This window comes from Littorina saxatilis, linkage group LG2 (assembly GCF_037325665.1).
Source record: "Littorina saxatilis isolate snail1 linkage group LG2, US_GU_Lsax_2.0, whole genome shotgun sequence".
Classification (NCBI taxonomy): domain Eukaryota; kingdom Metazoa; phylum Mollusca; class Gastropoda; order Littorinimorpha; family Littorinidae; genus Littorina; species Littorina saxatilis.
Genome location: NC_090246.1, coordinates 74768027 through 74788663, shown reverse-complemented (window position 1 = coordinate 74788663; position 20637 = coordinate 74768027). Strand labels below are relative to the sequence as shown.

General features: G+C 39.6%; 1 protein-coding gene across 6 annotated transcripts; it reads right to left on the bottom strand.

Annotated features, from left to right (window-relative positions):
* Positions 1–610: 610 nt before the first annotated feature.
* On the bottom strand, positions 611–17793 carry LOC138959718 (nuclear distribution protein nudE-like 1). Of its 6 annotated transcripts, none has more exons than XM_070331308.1 (11): positions 16962–17793; positions 15562–15715; positions 14688–14836; positions 14301–14346; positions 13906–13996; positions 10821–11000; positions 10228–10322; positions 8901–8933; positions 7647–7741; positions 6900–6932; positions 611–4459 (listed from the first exon to the last, which is right to left on the bottom strand). In XM_070331308.1, exons 1-11 carry the CDS (start codon positions 17039–17041, stop codon positions 4396–4398), a joined length of 1020 nt encoding a protein of 339 aa, XP_070187409.1. In that variant the 5' UTR covers positions 17042–17793; the 3' UTR covers positions 611–4395. The 6 variants fall into 6 exon arrangements, with proteins under 6 accessions (XP_070187409.1, XP_070187414.1, XP_070187412.1 ...); XM_070331313.1 differs by lacking the exon at positions 6900–6932 and adding an exon at positions 6933–6982 and having other exon boundaries at positions 16962–17792; XM_070331311.1 differs by lacking the exon at positions 6900–6932 and having other exon boundaries at positions 16962–17790.
* Between the last annotated feature and the right edge of the window lie 2844 nt (positions 17794–20637).

The window sequence follows — 20637 nt, the reverse complement described above, 5'->3', positions numbered from 1 at the left end:
AGCACTGATAACAATGGATGGCTGGAGCCTTCAAATCCTTTTGGAATTGTTCATAGGTGTACAGTTGGTACATTGTTGTGAAAATGTGACTTATATTCAATATGGATTACCTAGACATCATTTGGTGAGTGTTACAGTTTTGTTTCATTTGAGTCAGGATGCTGTGAGTGAATGCGTGATTTGCTTGTTTTTTTCTTTGTACTGTCTCCTTATTTCTGTGTACAATGTTAACAATATTTCAGCTAATTCATAGGTTTTACACCTTGTTTGGTTATAACATTATTTATAATACTTTCTGTTAAAAAATAACTTTTAAAAAAAGCAGTGGAAAATAAAACACACACAAAAAAACGTTAAAAAACACAAATTATCCCCCTTTCACCCCCCTTTCACCCCCCTTTGCTAAAACAAATCGCGTGACAAACTTATAAATAGCACGACTGAACTGGGCATCCATTTTTGAATTAGTACACAAAATTTGGTGGTGATTGGACTTAATTCAAGCTTGCTAGACAGATTTCTTTACAGTTACTGATTTTTGGGAAGTTTCTTGGTGGCAAGCTTGGGCAGGCAGGACGTTAACGCCGTGGCAGTGCTAGTCACAATAGTGTTAAACTTTTATTTTTTAACATTATCTTGTTTTGTTCACTGCCTATTTGAAGCTGAATTTAAAACAGTACAATCTGCAATTTGCTGGCATGATTGCTAGATGAGTTAAAATGACTTGCTAAAAATGTTAAATTCATAGATGTGCTGACAACTTGTGTGTATCATTTCGGTTTTTACACACATGTGCTTCTTTACACGCATGAGCAATCTTCAGCAAAGTAAGTTGCACAGAGAGCCCACAGAGAACAACAAAAGCAGCAGAGGTAGAATCATGACACACTGGCAAGTAAAGCTAGCTTGCAACTACAATCATATTTTCACACACACACACACACACACACACACATGCCAGCATGCAAAGAAACAAATACTTGCAGCACAGAGAAACAATTGAATCCAGTCCAGTTATAAACAATTGTACTTAATATTGTATTTTGACAATGTCACAGTGGAAATCATTCTAAATATTCCATTCTGGCATTCACAACAACCAAAATGTTCAGTTCAGGTCACATGCACGCAAATATTAATAACAGAACTATAATGCGTTCTAGAGTAAAGATCAAGTTCGTCATCAAAATGTGACACAGTAAGCACACGTTTCTTTTTATAAAGACACAGTACAAAAATGAAGACAAAGAGTCTCCTTGCTTCAGTCATTAATATATATCTCCTTCTCAATAAAAATGTCCGCTCTATATCACCTCCATAGAAATGTCTCATCAAATCAAAACATGCAACATCTCCAAAACCAGAGCAATTTCACAACCCTCTAACACCTTTTAAATGTCTATCCAGTGACCGCGCTAGCCATATTCCAAACTGTTCTTTCTTACAGAACCTCACCCCTACCAATCCTGGTTCTCGTACAAACCAGTCAGTCTGTTACACCAACTAAACCAAACCAAGCCTATATAACACTGTGATTTCATCACATAATGTCAGGAAGAAACCAGTTAACATAAATAAAAAGGGATAGTATGACCGTTATCCGATCTTGTTCCTGAAATGTTGAGTTTTGCACAGATAACATATCAGTAATTTTTTAATTACGCAATCCATGTTTTTACTGCTTGTTAGGCACAACCGGGCTAATTCAGGATTTCACACTGCACATACCAATCTTTGTTGGTTTACGCTCAGAGTAACTGCCACTGCGTTTTTCTAACCTGTGAGTGTCTATTTGCTGAAAGACACTGTGCACAGAGAATTTATCAACCAGGGACATCTGTCATAAACTGATCCTAATAACCCCTCCATCCAATTCTTGTGGATACATTTCATACCCACATTTCTTTTGAAAAACAGAACAGCAAACTCAGAGAGACCCAAAAATGCTCTAACAAAAAGTATTGTGCAGTTTCAGTGTCAGTGAGTTGATAATGAACTATTCTAATTAATCAGCTTTTGGTTAGCTTTGAAACAATTTCCCATCTATATACAGCAGTCCCTCTCATGAACGGACACCCTTGGGCCATAGCAAAACTGTCCATACATTGCAAGTGTCCGGTCACGGGAGGGGTGACCACACCACCCCCTCCCCCATACACTCACACAGAGACACACAAACAACAGGATTGAGTCTATGCTAATCACTTCTTGTGGCTACTAAACAATAACAATAAACTCCTAATACTTCTTTAAACGTTCTGTAAAAATGATTTGTATGAAAAGTGTTGAAAAGAAGAGATAAAAAAAATCCTCAAGGCAGTGAACACACTCACCGTGCACTGACATACAAAAGCAGCCACACAAACACAGCACAGAGGAGCTGTGCAGATGCTTTGCAAGAATAAGCTTGAAAACCAGTTTGAATAAATAGCAGCAGATAGAGCTGCATGTCATAATCATGTAATTTATTTTCTTCTTGTCTGGCTTTATTGACTGCATGCCGATCATGTGGCATGGCAATGACTTTTCACTCTTCAGTCAGAAATACACTGTACATAACACAGCTCCCACTCTCCCTCACTAATGCCTACCCTAAGCCGTGACAACTGATGCTTGGAAATTGTGTGGAAGAGTACACCTCTCTATTTCTCTCCAATGCTCTTCCTGCTGACATGCAGTGACACCGGACACCCTACAGAGTTTAGCCAGCTACCCCTCCACCCCCCCCCCCCCTCTCTCTCACTCCCTCCAGCCATGTACTGTTTTGGGCTGTGGCCAGAGAGGCCAGCTGCACTGTTCACTCAGAGCAAAACCAGTTGACTGTGTCTAACTTTTGACAAAGCAAGACAATTGAAGGGTTCACAGATTAGGCAACCGACTCACTGGTCAAGGCTGAGGGGAAACAAGAGTATCTTGTCAATGAAAGAGGTTACACACAGACACACGATGCTGAGAACTGTGGCCGGTTTTTCACTCTCTTTCGCTCAGGACCTTCATCGACTGTGGTTTCTGTTGTTTACGTCTAACAGACAAGAATAAAGAGCACAGTGCAGTTTCATGTTGGCATCTTCGCATGTACTCCACTCCTGACCAAAACTACCCCCCCCCCCCCCCTCCTGATGGGTACACGTGCACTCAAGTTATCAGTGACTGTCATCACACCATTGCGGCTGTGATCTTTGTACCTAGAGCCGGACTGCTCTGTTATCGATTTTGTTGTGGTGAAAATTTGAGGATGGTCTGTCCGTACATTGGAGGTATGACCTGCTGTTGGGACCGAAAATGAGTGTCCGCGTCCACGTTTTGCAGGTGTCCGTTTAAGGGGGGGGCAAATATAGAAGGAAAACACTCCGTGCCGAGCAAATGTGTCCGTACATGTCAGGTGTCCGCTCACGCCGGGGGCCGTACATTGCAGGGACTGCTGTACTAGGTTTTCTATGTCTGAATCAATTGTTTGTTTGTTTGTTTGTTTGTTGCTTAACGTCCAGCCGACTACGCAGAGCCATATCAGGACGAGGAAGGGGGGGATGAAGGGGGCCACTTGTCAAGCGATTCCTGTTTACAAATGCACTAACCCATTACTTGTGTCCCAGCAGGCTTTAGTAAAACTAAATTAATACCTACTGGAAGATTACCAGTTTCCAGTATGTTAAAATAGGCTTAACCTATCTACTGCTGGACTTACATCAGAACACTAACAGATTAAACTATACATGAATCGCGAGACAAGCGGCAAGAGAAGAGATTTTTGGAAAAAATACAGGTGAATGAGCAAGAAGGCAGAAAAAAGAAAAGAATTCATGAAGAAAAAGAGAGCATGACAGGAAAGAGGAACCAAAAATCTACCTAACAGCAAACTAGAAAGCTCCTGCGGTTCCAAAAACAGGAGGGGCTTTTAATTTCATAACCGCAGTGCCCCACTGCGGGAGTCTGAATCAATGAATTTTTTCATCCGTAATGATTACACCAAACACATGGTGATCTTTACAACATTGCATTCACACAATCCCATCACTAATCCCTCCCCTTCAGAAGGGGGAACTTCTCCAACCTTCCTATCTCCCCACACCTTCTCTCTTCCCTTCACCCCTAAGCCATTAAAGAGTGAGAGAATTAAAAACAAAAACTAAAAAACTCCACCAAAACTGTGCCAAGGTCCATCATGCAAAACATGAACACACAAAAAGCAGCAGTGGACAAGGAACAATGGATTTTGCAGGAGCAGGCAGACAACGATGACTGCTTTCACACAAAGAGAATATCCTAAGATGAGTATGTTCCTGGCCACATCCCCAATAAATGCACCCCTGGCTGACTAGTAGTGGTCGTACTTTGGTAGCCCTCTCCGCAATGATGAGTGGTTTTACTGTTGTCTGCGCCCTCCTTCCCAGTACATTACATCGAGATCTTCACTCCTTGTTGTGATGGTACAGATACGCCACGGGTTAATCTCTTAGTTCTGGGGACAAAGAAAACAAGACAAGAGGTAAAAACTAAAATATAAGCCATATAACATTACTCTGCGCAAAATGACCAAATACACACAAGGTACTGGGCATGCCCAGTGAAAACGAATACAAAGTTTGCAAAGTCACATTAAAGATGTATTGCCAGTCAATTTATCTTTGTTTGTAAACCAAGTAACCATTCATTCTCAATTATCTTTCATCCCAAAATCACAACTCCTTAAAACAGCTATAACATCTTTCTGCTTTCCTGTAAATGGACTAATGTGAGCCTACTCCACACAAGATGAAGCAACTTAGGAACATAATGTTTTTTTACTTAAAACATTGAAATAAATAAGGCAACCAGATATGCATGTAACTGTTGTTGTTTTTTTTAGCAATATGACACAAGTCTGGGTCCACATATAGCTCCAAAAGTATGGAACAATTTAAAACATTGTAATTTTAAAGCAGTTCATGCCTGTATAAGTAACACAATGAATGTAGTTAATTACACACTCTACAGTTCCATGAGCATCATGTACAAGACACAACTCACTTCCACAAGGGACATTGACAGTGACATATAAGACCAAACACTAATTTACAGGAAAGCATAATGAAAGGAGGAGGGAAAAAAGGTGAATAGATGTTAGGAAATAACTCTATCGTGGTTTTTATTGGCTGTGGAAGAGTAGAAAGAGTTGCGCCCCTTTAAAATAGTAAAATGAGTGCAAACTGCTGAACAGCAAGTGGTCATGGCATTACAGTGGATTATCAGCCCAGATGTAAGTGTTGTGCAGTGTTCTCTTGGCACTGTATACTTTTCTTTAACAAACATATACACTTAGGCCTAAAAAATATTTTAAAAATGCAGTGTTTGTAGTTCCCCAAAATTAATGACCCTTTTTTTCCCTCGACCATAGAACTTTTTTTACCTATCATAAAAAAAAAACTAATAATAATATTTAAAATCACCAAGCTCCATATAGCAGACTTTACTAGGAAACTTTCCATTCTACGACTTCTACGGTTCCGGCCAATAAACAGCCACATGCGTCAGGGTTAAAAAATTTAGTTTTTTTTAACCCTTTCGATGCCAATCAAAACTTGCGTATGTGCATTCCTGACTGCCAGGGAATATTGGAGTTCGGGGTGTAATAATTCACAAAAAATTCTAGTTCCAAACTGGCAGTAGGTAGGTAAGTAAAACCTATGTTATTTTTAAGGGAAATTGAACCAAGAATCTGTTTTTAGTGTCTAATCATGGAAACAATAATTAGTTTGGCTTATAATGATGTTTAAATATGAACTTTTGAAAAATCAGTCCGGCGCATCTTCCAGTGCCTGTGGATCAAACACAGGTGGCTGTTTTGCTCGCTCCAAGAAAGGATTATAATCACTATCATCTGCCTGTTTCCAACGAATCGTCCGAAAGAAGATCTCCCCCTTCCCCTGTCAGTATCCATAATCATTTGCACCCCCTGTAGCGTCAGTCCGGCTTTGTTTTTCCCTACTACGGCCCGGTCGACTTCCACCGTTAGCCATTTTGACGAGTCGAGATTTCTCTCCCCTATCCTGTCGCCAAGGCCGAAAATAGCCTTCAGACGCAAAACCGCGTCACCATTTATGTTTATTCATGAGAATGAGGTATCCTACCAAGCCATTGGCTGCTATTTTTTTGTCAGCATTGACATCGCACTTCTGGAAAATCCCGGAACGGTGAAGACGGGTAAACCCGTCTTAAGGCGCTGCGGCTGCACAAGCGCAGGACGGGTATACCCGTCCTAAGGCAGGCAAGTGGTTAAACTATTATTTTTGAATATTTTTAAAAAAGTTACTGACTTGTCGACCCTAATTTAGTTGCGCCTTGTCATCAAAACATTTTGGTTGGGGGGGCTGTTTGGAGCTCACAATGCACTGCCACAATGTTCATTTTCCTACAACGATTAGTGGCTACATGCGTTTGCCTCAGTTTTGTAGGGGCACAACTCTTCCACAGCAGCTGCTAATAAAAATTAAAAAAAGTTATTTCTGTGATTCGCCTATTGAACATGAAAGTTGATTTGCAGTCACTGGCTGTTCATGTCTCCAGGCACATTCTCATGCAATAGAGAAAAGGAACATGAAACCATTACACATGAAAACGTGACGTGAACTGTGGAGTTAAAACAACTTTGCATTCCAAGCCATTCGCAGGCTAAAAATCAAGTTATGGTCACACAGAAGAAAAAAAGCAGAAGAACAGGTTACAATAACAGTAACACAACAGTGGGAGGGCATGTGACAAGACATCAAGACACCAGCAGAAATCAAGAGAAGGCAAAACGAAACTGGAAACAATGTACACAATGTCTCAAAAAAGGGGAATGACAAGAGGCCAGATCAGAGACACAGAAGAAGAGTTAATGGAGCAGCCATGACAATGCGACAAGAGGCCCATTCCAACACCTGTAAGTCCTATATCCTCTCAAATGCTCAGACCTGTGGAAGAGTCACCTGTTGTGTAAACACTGCTGCCTCAATCATGTCACCTAACCAACAGCAGTCACAGTTCATCACAATGTCACACAACTTTTAAGTAAGCTTGGAAATTCAACCTGCCCTATACTGAACCCTAACAAGAGTTTGGGCTTGACAAAACTTTCAGTAGTTGTTAGCAATAGCACACGCCCAAAGCCTTTTTTGCAACTACAGGATGATTTTATGGAGCACAACTCAGATTTGCTTCTAACTTAGATTCAATCCAAGCCATGAATGAATTCTTTTTAAGTATTATGAAGGCGTCATTCAGCCTTCATTGAGGAAAATTCTGCCACTGGTCCAAGTCACTTCGTCAGCTTTCAAATTCAAAGCGCTCATTGATGAAAATAAGTAATTTTTAAATGTGTTGTTGGAGAGGCAAGACGTTTTACTAGTATAAATCCCAAAATGTTACATGTAGAAAAATATACACTGATTCAAGTTTATCAGAATGTTCACTTTAACGATCATTACAGCATATACTCCTGCAAAACAAACATCAGTTTTGAGGAAATTGAAAGTTCAATCATGAGAATACTAAAAGTTATGGTATTACTATCATATTAATTTGACTAAAACATGTTCTTGTCCGTTGTCTTTTCATCTTCCAAATTCTGCATCTGAAAGTGATTTCAACGCTGTGAGCCAGCTTCTACAAAAATGTCTTCAACATACCTCGGGGAATTCATAGGGCTGTTACCCCCAATTTTCCCTGAGCGTGGTTGATCCTTGACAAAGTTGCGACAGGTGGCAAGCTTAGCTTCTAAGGCCTGCAACATAAAAAGTCCAAAGACAACAGTAGAATGTCAACTAAAAAATTAAATTAATCAACCCTGCATCTTACAGCTAAAGCAAAACCATGGCCTCTAGGCGCTACAAAGGTCTTTAACAGAAGAAAGGATAAAATGGCAGGAAAAAATTAAATGCTGCAAACCAAACCTTTTTTCAGTTACATTAGGTTGTAATACTTATATTGTCAAACCAATAAAAAGAAACATAATGTCCCCAAAATGATTATTTGTCATGACAATAAAGAGAAATTTGAGAAATAAAGCAAAAATTCATCTCAAAATCAGGAGAAAAACAAACTTAAAGGAAGGAAACATTCTTACATGATGCATCAACTATGCTTATAAATAAATTGAATAGAAGAATACCTACAGGAGTAATAGATAATTTTGGCATTTTAATTACCACTCATATTATTATGATATATATATATATCCATTTTCAGTTGCATCACGCAAACAAAAGCTTCATGCCATTCCATTAAGAAACTGCATGTACCATCAAGAGTTATTAAAAAAATGAAACGGTTTTTGACTACAGGTGCTACTCTCACATCAATTTTTATTCTTTATAAAAAAAATAATAATAAACAAGCAGTAACCCTTTACTAATGCCAAGGACAGACAGGGTGTGCAGTTTTACTGACGTTGGTGATTATTTTTCATGATTGGGGGGGGGGGGGGGGGGGGGGGGGGGGGGGCAGATGCTATAAAAGCCAGCTGCTCTGTCACACAAGTCCAACTGCAATGCTCACAGGGGCACAAAAATAAGCAATATTAGTTAAAGCGCCTCAAACAAGAACCATTTTCTCTTAAAACAGGAATGCCTGTATAGTTTCTTTCTCCCAGAAAGAAAAATGCATAACATACATCACAACTTCTCCTACACTTAAACTTCTCTCAATACTTGTACACCAAAACATACACATCAAAAGATTCATCACTTACTTCTAAGTTCTTCTTCCATTTAACAGAGCAAATCTGCTAATGCTACAACAGCAACAGTCAGCACTACCAAAAGTACTGGCTGAACACTTTCTGATTTTTAGTGTGCCATGCAGAAATGTCTCCACAAAACAAGGGAAACACATGTCCATGCATGTCACAAACCCACGAGGCAGAGCACAAGTTTGCTATTTACCGGCTCAGATTCAGCTTTTGCACTGCCTGAAATCTGACAGTAGCATAAAAAATTATCTACATTAAAAACTTATAAGCTAGGGAGAAAAATCGTGTAATGTAGTAAAATGTACTCATGAAAACATCTGTGATTGTGAATGAAGTATGAATACCTATAAAAGTTAGCAAAGCTGACTGTACGGTATACATATCATTTCATATACCTGTACCACTCAAGTCCCTTCTTATTTGACCCTGAGCCCGAAGTTGGCTTTGCAAAGACTTTGCAAAGTCGTTTTAATTTTATAAAAATTCAGAGACAAAGTTTCACGCAGCAAGCTTCATTAAGTAGATTTCCTAAAGTCGACCTCACCCACTTAATATCAGGCTTAAGAGGTAATTTATTTTCATCTTGCCCGTCTTGAGCAGTTGAGCTGTTCTAACTTTGACAACTACAAATTCTCCGACTCTTTCACTGAACAATTGATTTTCAGGCCAGTGATTTCACAAGTTAATATTACTCAGTCCAACAAGCACAAAACCTGGTATGTCCTACCAGCACCAAGATCAATCAAGGTTTGAACAAGACATTGTTATAAATTGTATCGTTGGCCTTGTTTCTGTAAGTTCCGTCTGCTTGGCTTTCAGTTTCAAGTTTCACTTTTTAATCTCTTGAACTGCAAGCTCTTAGTTTAACTTTCTCAACTACATGTACAGCCAAACTTCACATTGGCTTTCAAAACTCCCATTCCCTCAATGCCCTTTTCTTTTCTTTTTTCCTTTGCCTTCCAAAATGCAAGCTTCAAGTTCAAACTCAACTGAGTAGGGTAGTGTGAAAGCTGGCAAGTTGTAACATGGGAGTAAAAGGTAAGTATACACTGTGCAATTTTGACAAGTCAGTGGTGGGGTTGCAAACCAAAATAACAAGGAGGGGACATATTCGTTACCTAGCAGCCATACTTCATTACCTAGCAGCCAGAGGAACATTAACTGGAAGAAGAAATTAGAAGGAAAAATTGGTTCTCGGCTTTCAAAATGGTTATCAAACAGAGACAACTTGCAATTATTCTCCATCAGTATCCACTGAACATCTTCAGCAACTAAAAATGCTGAAGTGCTTGTTCAGTTGTTGCAGCTATTTACACCTCCATCAGTTTTGAAATCATGAAAATGTGCACTGTTAATTTACATGACACTTTGAAAATTAAACCATCACACATAACAACAAAAACACATATCATAAAATGGAAATAGGAAAAATGACACTTGCATGCACTTTTTAATTCTATAGACAGGCAAAAACTATGCCCATCAAAAAAAGGGTGGCAGATGTACCATGAAATACATACCCCAACTTTCCGTAAAAGATCTCCAACGATATTGAGTGCAGATATCCGCGCTGAAGGTGTAAGAGGTGTTGCTCCATTGCTACTTGGTGGCATGCCTGCAATTTAAACATGAAACTTTTGAGCTACACACTGGTAGTGCTTTTCTTCTTCATTTTCCCTTATGTTACATTATAAACGTGTAAACTTTACAGTCAATGACACTGAGGGTCTAACATTTTGCTGATACAGTTTATTTCAAATGAAAATTACCAACTGCATGCGTGGACGTTTCTCAAATATTCCGTTCAAGCAAGAAATGCGAATATGGTCGTCACTTAACATGTCGCAGTTAACATTTTATTTTTTTCTTTATTTTTTAATTAAATCTTGCAAATTATTATTGTTTTCACACACCAGTTGACTAATTTTGTAACAAATTATTTTTGTGCAAAACAAAGTTCTCTCTCAGTTTTATGAACATAGTAATCGACACTAGACTGAAATTGCAACCGAATCACACACACAGAACTAGCCCTTCTCTCTCCCAGAGACTCAAGAATAAGTGTGGCAACTCTAACGCTTCCTTCGTTGTGTGTGAACACTTGTATGCGTACCTTTGGAGGTAGGTGTGGTGGGTGTGCCTTTGGGTGTTGTAGGTGTGGTTGGGGAGGCTGCTTGCTGCTGGTGACCATCATAGCCACTGTCCGCCATCCGCGCACCAGTGTCTGGTGATTCTGATATACTATCTAATGGCTTCACTACTCGCTGTGTCACGTCTATCTCTGACTTAAGATCTGAAAAACAAAAGATAAGAAAAGTAGCAAATTAATCAACTGTAAATTTGTTAACACTAACCGAAGTTGACTGTAAGTCTATTTTTAATTCAACAGGTGCAAGCTTAAAAGTTAAAAGAGGCACACAAGAAGAACCTGTCTGAGAATTTCTGTCTTAACGCGACAAATTGTGGCTGTTTTAATCAATATATTCAACATATAAACACTCTTTACTTTAGTATAAAGATAAGAAATAAATTCCCAAAGGTATTTTTCGTTTCTTTTATCACAACCTTTAGCCTCCGGGCAATGCACAGTTATTGTGTTTGTATTATACATCGGAAAAAGGATTTCCATCGCTGAAAATGTTCGAAGACAAAATAGGCAGAAGTGAATCAAAAGTACAATACCTGAGCTCATAATCATATGTGCACGTCCTAGATACTGGGAAATACTATGGGTTGTCAACTTTGAATGACTGTCACAATATCTCTGAGCAATGGATGACAAAGGGGATGCTTTGATGTCAAAGGGGATGGATTTGACTTACTGTAACAACCAAGTTTGGGTTTCCAAACATTGCTGTGGGTTTTAAACGATTTAATTTTTAGCCAAAATGCCCCCAAAACAGCACCTAAAACTGGGACAAAAATACACCAGTCTGTGTTGCAGCTGTACATAATGGAGAATAAAGCACTGTGAATTTTATTGTGATGTTTATGGGTCAGCTGAAGGATTATTCTCGACATACACACTCAAGAATTACATCCATTTTTCTTCTTCTGGGAGTTTGATCGGTGAAGAAAACGCGTTATCGTGCGTTACATTGGTTTCCAGTTTCGACGTCAGTACGAAGTATGATCCCCCTACCACGGGAACCCTTCAAATAGTTCACTTTTAGGATTTAATCATTTCAAAGACATTTTCTTTTCATAACACAACACGGAGTTATGAAACCCTTTCATCTGAGCTTTTAATCACAGATGTTGGTAACCTACTCCTCTTTCGTTTCTTTCAGTAACGCACGACAACGCAGCCAGCGTTAACATGTAGTCTCGGTTGTCCCGTGAAAGTCGTGCGTTGGACCAAAACAGCCCAGTGGAAATTTCCACTGATGACGTTGTGACACGGGTCACGTGAATACTAACTGAGAATTTTGCTACAAACACGCGTCGGTTTCCGGAATGAAACGCACGCTCGATGTCATCGTATCCTCACTGTTCGAACGCCGATTTCGAATCACAGTAGGCCTTCCCAACTGTTTGATGGTAACTGAAGTCTTCCCTAATGATTTTGATACGTAGTCATTGTTACTGTTTCCAATATTTATAAGAATAAAACAAGATACAATGCATATTTCAAGCCACAAGCATGCTCACAAGTGGCGCCATGTTGAAATGTTCGTTTCTTCTGTAACATACGATCGACGATCGGACAATGCACTTATTTAACAACTGTTTTAAGAGCATGTTAAAAACTATTTTGCATTCTCTTTTATATGCTTTTTGAAAGAACTGAGTGCTTTGTTTCACTTTTATTGGGTTTTACTAAATGATGTTATTCCTGTTGTGCGCTACGAAGAACCGGAAGTTTACAGCGAAAGCAAGGTCAGATCGTTTCCTGTGAAACGCACACAAGCTTCGCTCGATGTTTTAGTATGAGACAAAGCACAAACACACACAAAATATGCGCCTAAAGCAACATTGCCTTACTTATTGTTACTCACTGTATTTAATTTTAGGGATTCTTGATTAACTGATATTTTGTGTAGCTTGATTTCTTAACATTGCCTGTTATGGTTTCCATGTAACTCACGCCAATATTCTCTCTGCATACTTACTATCAGTGAGCACACTACCAAAATTTTTTACTTGCTAAAAAGTATCTATCTCATCTCAAAACAGAAAGGGGTAACATGAATGCAAATGGCTTGCTATGACTGACAAGTGAAACTTTTGTCCCTGGAAATTGCGTGGGTTACGGTTTCCACTTTAGTCTCATATCTGGCCACCTTATACTTACCAATAATTTTAAACTTTTCTGCACAAAGCAGTTATATATTAATATTGTCTACATGCCATCTCGGAGCCAGGGAGGAACAACCAGACAACCCAGTCAGCTTCGCTGAAAAGAAAACCCTCGTGAAGGCAGCAATGCGACCACAATCCACGAGAGACGCATATCATCTCCTAGAACGATGGCAGCAAGTAGTGATCATGCGACTACGTACTGGTCACTGTCGCCTCAACGCCCACATGTTCAGGAAGCTGAAGCTGACCCCATCACCAACCTGTCCCTGTGGTCTGGAAGACCAGACTCCAGAACATGTCTTAATGACATGCCCCCAACTCAAACCAATCAGAGACAAAGTGTGGCCAGCATCAGTCCCTCTCCGCACCAAACTCCATGGGAGCAGACAAGACCTGGAAGCCACGACGTCATTCGTCTCGCAGACTAAACTGATGGTGTGACGGCGAACGCAAGAAGAAGAAGAAGAAGTCTACATGCCATAAGCAATCAGTGAAATAAAATTCCTTTTGTTTGAGATAAAAGCCCAAAGTGGAAACCATGTAACCCACGACATCAAACGTACTACACGCATATACATGCCGTTTCAAGAATAATGCTTAAACATAAGGCCTTCTCATTGATGAATTAATTTGAAGGACAGTCTGTTGTACGTGAAAAAGTGTTTTTTACTCCATTTAGTCATGCTTTTTTTTCTGGTGTCCATGTCCCATAGTTGTGACCCAGTATCTAGGATGTGCACATATAATCAGATCAATCTTACTGCTTACGTATACGCTTAATAAGAAACAAACCTTTCTATTATTTTCAAGATGCTTTCTAGACAATTGAAGGATGGAAATAATGAAAGGTAATTTTAAAAATTAAAGTAAAAAAACACAGCAGCTAACAAAAATACCTCTGGCTTCATCTTTTAATCGCTGAACAGTTTCTAAGAGAGTCTCTTTGTCGTCCAGCTCGCTTTCCAGAAAGGCGTTTCTCTCGATTGCCTGCAAAAGAAAATGATCATGTTAGTACTGTCAGTGTCACCAAATTGTATACATTCACAGAACTTTTGTGGCAATTACAAAATTATCTTCTCTGCTTGCATTGCAAATATTCTAAAGGATACCGACTAGACTAGTTTATTCAAAACCATGCCTAAACACACACACGGCCACACACTTGTGTACATCCATATACACTCATACCCTCCTATCCTTTACAACATGAATCCAGTCATATTACTTAGTATAATGACGCCTGTCTCTCAGTCTCACAACTTTTTGTTGCATGAAATAAATGTACTCTCACCTGGTTTAACCTCAGCTCAAAGTCTTCAAGGGATACAACTGTTGCTCTGCAAATAAAAATAAATGCTGTCATGATTTTCAGATAGCAAACACAGAACAACACATGATTTTGAATAAAAATCGAAAAATCGAAAATGATAACCAATACACTACAAATTAAAACATGTCTCTACCAAAGTTCTCATTTCAAATCAGGGATTTGACCCTAAATTACCTATACAATTAGTCTTAATCACGTTAATGAAAGGACAAAACTTCTATTATACAGGGTGGTCCAAAAAAAGTGTCCTATTTTCTTTTTGATCTCATTTTTGACTGCAAGTGCAAAGAGAAATTTAGACAATTTCTTCACCAAACAATAGCAGAATGATGGCAAATTATGTCTTGCCTTTTAGCTCTTTCCAAGTCATCATTGGCCTGCTCTAGCTCTCTGATGTACTTTTGGAGCTCGTCTTTGTAGGCTGCCACTTGTGCAAGTTCATCTTCTAGCTGTGCTGCCTTCTTGTGGCTTGTTTTCTGCAGACCCTCAAGCTTTTCCTGAAAAAAGACTCTGAGATAATTTCTTATACATCCTCTCTTCTTTCAAACTTCATTTGTATGGCATATTGACATAGACTGCGTGAATACTGAACATGTTCTACAGTAAAGGGGATACAAACATTCCCTAGCAGTAGCAATGACATTTTTGTCAAACAGAAAAAATTCAGAAACATCAAAAATGCAGTAAATGCTTTTTAAAGTAACTTTAGTAAGCCATGGTGCCAGTCTGTCAATTCAATATCTCCAACTACTTCACTGACTGCACATCTTTCCTCAACTTTGACCCATGTGACTTTTGTACAAGAAGAGCAATTCGTCAGACCAAAATAGTATGCATCGTTGATCAAAGACCGAGGCCTGACAACAATTGCTTTGATCTTGGCGCATAAAATATCTGAGAACAAGCACGGTCCATTGTCTCTGAGTGAAGGTAATTTCCCCATTGCCCTCTTCCGCCTTGTACTTTGTTTAAATTGTGTTGAATATAGCGGCAGAGCCTATTTAATGGACTTTTCTGTAAAAAGTGGAGGTTGCACCTAGGTTAGCGTCCCAAAAATAAAGTATTTCATACGGAACCTGTGAATTTGTCACTTTAATTTGCACTTCTCTCTCCTTATGTCTCCTTCACTCTGTGTCTAGTTTGGCACATCTGTAAACATGTTCATCAAGGGTGCAGCTGTATTGAAACCACACCAAGTTTATTTGATAATACCAAAACTTACTCGTAAAGACTCGACTTCTGTCTGAAGTCTAGCACCGCTGGTTTCTAGTTCCTTGTTGCGCTTCTCCAGCTGCTTCAACTGTGCTTCAAGTTCGGCTTCCAGCTCTCGGCTGCTGATCTGGAACTCCTCGAGCTCTTCCTTTGTCTCCTCAAGCCTGAAACATTGCAAAGACACAAAGCACATCATTCACTATTTTTAAATGAAAATGAAATCTGCGAGTGTAAACTGTTATAATGCCAAGAAAAGTTTCAATGTTTCCGATTCCCGGACCAACCCTTTTTTTGCTCCCAATCCTAAGAGCTTTTTTTTACCTTTCATTTTCAAACAAATGTCAATTGAATTTGACAAAATTCGATTTTGTAGACTTTACAAGAAAAAATTACTCTTCTCCAACATCTAGGGGACAAACGTTTGAGCGGCAATGTGGAAATTTCTTGATGCTGTCAATCCATCGCCGAAGAAAAGACATAATTTAAAAACAGACGATAAAAGAATGCCAAAAAGACAATAAAAACCGTAAAGGAAATTTATGAAATGAAAACTCAAAAAAGAGTTTGCTGCAGGAGTGAAGGAGAATCCAGTTTGGCTTACAAGTGTCCGACAAAACAAAATAATTATTGCACACGGCGGTCATGGTGTCAATTGGCGCAAAAGGAGAGAGGCACTCAGGCAGCGGAAATCAGCGTTTGCGGAAGGATCAAACAGATTCAAGCTTGAAAACATGATCAAAGCCCATATTTTATTATTTGAGTGAGAGTTAATGTGTAATTGTGTGACAGGGGGTACGTGTGTCCGTGTGGTAATATGTGTGTCTGTGTGGTAACTTCCTAGTTCCATGCTTAACTTAGCATGTAAATTGTGTGGTGGTTGGGGGGGGGGGGGGGGGGGAAGGTCTGTAACTTTCTGTTACACTTACAGTACACTCAGATACTGACACAGACAGAATGTGAATGTAAATGTTGTTTTGACGTCTTATTTCTCCAGCAGCTGGCTGCTTTCATGGTTAATAATTTATTGAACCAAGATTAATTATTACAACATGTAACCTGAAACATTACAATGTTTGTCATTATGTCTTCTGTGAGTGTGAGTTAATGGTAGTTATAAATTGTATCGTAAATGCACATGTAGATGTATGCATCATATTAGTAGTAATGTACATCTTTTGTGTATGCATGTGTGTGCGTTTGTTGCGCGATGTATGTGGGTATACTATGAGCCGCTGAGGTGGTTGAAAGAATCGGGCTGGGCTGGTTGGGGGCCGGTTGACATTTTGCTGCACTGAAGTACAGGTACACCCCTGCATGCATGACATTCTTAAGTCAACTAATGTTACCCTTCTGCAGATACTACAACACGCAAAACAAGACAACTCAATGAGTACCAGTCTGAAGACTTACTCTGACTTGAACTTTTGTGCCAAGCTCCTCCAGTATACAATCTCGTCATCTTTGGTGGCAAATCTTTTTGAATCATCCATGGCTGTTGTGTCGAGTTTCACAAGACAGTAATCTCCAACTTATAGGTAAAGTAAGATACGTTTATGTTGCGTCTGGGTTAGTGGGTATGCTGCTCTCCAACACTTCAACTTCAAGAGTTCCACTTCTAGTTCTACACACAAATAGTGAAATACGCCCTTGCCACCCTTCTCTTTCTTTGGGTGTTGATCGAACAGTCACCCGTGAGGAAGGCAGTAAAAGTCAATGGAAGTTTAACGGTATGCAAAGAAGACTAAAATCTCCATGATTTTACGTGTAAATTATGAAGAACGCTACATTATCTTCATTAGTCCAAGTGTTTGCCAACAAATTATGATCCAACATTATCTGACCATAATGCACAGCCTACATACGCCGTGTGACACACTTTTGCTCCGATGCATCCACTGGCGGCTTCAGCGAAAGAAATGTGTCTAGCAAGTAATCTACTGTCACACTCTAGGCTCTATAAACGTGAAACAAAGCAAGGGCGTCGAAAAAACAGAAACTGTCATTCAAAACATTGGTTATCTTCCATCTTGGGTCTGAGCGGAAGTTGTAATGTCAACATGGCGAATAAATAAGTCCGCAAAATATTCCTCCGCCGACTTATTTTCTTTTTATTTAGCAGGCTTTTTCAATCAATGATATGCCTGGTGGTTGTAATGCACATCTTTGACATATATGAAATGTTTCAAATCAAAAATATTTACATTATTTTGCCCTTTTAACAAAGTTGGCAACGACACTGATATACGATACATCTCCACGTCAGTTCTCCGTGAATTGCCTCCCTTCGTAGCTTTTCTCTTGTCTCTCTCTCTGATGTCTGTGTGTGTGTGTGTGTGTGTGTGAATGTGTGTGTGTGTGTGTTAGACGGAAAGAGGAAGAGCGAGAGAGATGGAAAGAAATACTGTTAGACCGACCGACAGATAGAAAAAGAAAGACAGAGGAGAAAGAGTTCTAGTTCCATCAATTAAAAGCGGCGAACACGTCCTTTCCAAAAAGGGGCGTGGCGCGTCAGTGTTTAAAACATCCCTATTAGTTCTTTATATTAGTGTATTGTTAAATGTACGGAAGTATGCGAAGAAAGAGGGTCACAGGAGTTTGTTTGTTTGTTTGTTTGTTTGCTTAACGCCCAGCCGACCACGAAGGGCCATATCAGGGCGGTGCTGCTTTGACATATAACGTGCGCCACAGTGACAAGACAGAAGTCGCAGCACAGGCTTCATGTCTCACCCAGTCACATTATTCTGACACCGGACCAACCAGTCCTAGCACTCACCCCATAATGCCAGACGCCAGGCGGAGCAGCCACTAGATTTGATTTGGTTGTTTAATTTAGGAGACGTTTTCCGGGGAGTCTTGTACGTTGTAAAGTTTCATATGTGTCGGTGATTGTTTGACCACACGCGCACATTCAGGAATCGGCGGAAATCGACATTTTTTGGCCTCGGACATACACGTACACGTGTACAGGGTTGCTCGCGCACCAACGCACACCGTGCACACGATCGACCCCCGTCCCCCACCCCCACCCCCACATAAATACACACGGTGACATACTCTGTCAGTGATACTCTATCTCTGTCTGTCTGGCTGGCTGGCTGGCTGGCTGGCTGGCTGTCTCTCTCTCTCTCTCTCTCTCTCTCTCTCTCTCTCGATCTCTATCTCTATCTCTATCTCTCTTGTATGCTTCTTTAGTTTTTTTTTACATTTAGTCAAGTTTTGACTAAATGTTTTAACGTAGAGGGGGGAATCGAGACGAGGGTCGTGGTGTCTGGATCTGGATCTGGATAACCCGCCTGGGTTGGTGGTTGGCGGGTGCGCCACAGAAGCCGACGACGTGTGTGTGCGTGTGTGTGTGTGTGTGTCTGTCTGTCTGTCTGTGTGTGTGTGTAGAGCGATTCAGACTAAATTACTGGACCGATCTTTATGAAATTTGACATGAGAGTTCCTGGGTATGATATCCCCAGACGTGTTTTTCATTTTTTTGATAAATGTCTTTGATGACGTCATATCCGGCTTTTCGTGAAAGTTGAGGCGGCACTGTCACGCTCTCATTTTTCAACCAAATTGGTTGACATTTTGGTCAAGTAATCTTCGACGAAGCCCGGACTTCGGTATTGCATTTCAGCTTGGTGGCTTAAAAATTAATTTAATGACTTTGGTCATTAAAAATCTGAAAATTGTAAAAAACAATAAAAAAATTATAAAACGATCTAAATTTACGTTCATCTTATTCTCCATCATTTTCGGATTCCAAAAACATATAAATATGTTATATTTGGATTAAAAACAAGCTCTGAAAATTAAAAAAAATTAAAATTATTATCAAAATTAAATTTTCGAAATCAATTTTAAAACACTTTCATCTTATTCCTTGTCGGTTCCTGATTTCAAATACATATAGATATGATATGTTTGGATTAAAAACACGCTCAGAAATTGTTTACCTGTACCAACAGGTGTAGAACTCCCTGTTTCTTTGATATTGTCAATGTTTCGGCTCGTGTTGATCCTGGGATCAACTGAATTTCTTGTCTATATCTAGCCAGGCCCACCTCAAGTTTCCGTTCTTTCACACTTTTTCATTTAAATCCGTCCTTTTGCTGCTTGTAGCTGCTTCTCATTTAGGTTACGTTCAATTTACAAAATCTCTACTCTTTTTCTTAAAATTTTTTTTTTAATTCGTTTTGTTTCCTTATTAATCTGGTTGTCGCTGTTTTCTTACCTTTTGCTAGCTCAGCGGCCCGCTGGTGTTGTTGTTGTTGTTGCTGTTGTTTCTGCTACTGCTGTTGTAGCTGCTACACCATGTCGCGCGCTGTTCATGTTGTTGTTTATGCTGTCTCTCTGTCTCTGTCTCTGTCTCTGTCTCTCTCTGTCTCTCTCTCTGTCTGTCTCTCTCTCTCTGTCTCTGTCTCTGTCTCTGTCTCTCTCTCTCTCTCTCTCTCTCTCTCTCTCTCTCTCTCTCTCTCTCTCTCTCTCTCTTTAGTAAATTAGGATGCAGATCATCAGTTGTAAAACACAAAAGAAGAGTATGTTAATCATGCTTAAATCCGCAAAATATAGCGCTGCCATTGAGAAGAATCCGTTACGGTTATACTTACGCCAGAAAGTAGAATGCAAAAGGGAAATTGAGGACTTGAGAGTTGTTATTTTTGCAAGTTACTTTGTGCTGTAGCTGTATAGGCCTATAGTACAAAAAGTACGACTATTTCAACTCAAGTTTTTGTAACTTATATCCTTTTTTGTTTTGTTTGTTTGTTTGTTTGTTTGTTATTTTTTTTTAAAAAGGTAAATGAATAGTACGTTTAGTTAGAGATATAACGAAACATTCGACAGAACTTTTACCTATCGGTTTGTCCTTGAGTGGTGGGACGTGTTTGCCAAGTCAAAATTAAAAATAACATTACAAGGGAGACGACAAATGGACGCTCATGATTCGGTTTGTGTTGGAGTAGCTTCCCTTGTAACAGGCCCACGCACAGAGAGCTTAATGAACTTTCTACTGTTTTACGGTATGACTCTGTGTGGGTATGACTCTGTGTGTGTGTGTGTGTGTGTGTGTGTGTGTGTGTGTGTGTGCCGTGTTTTT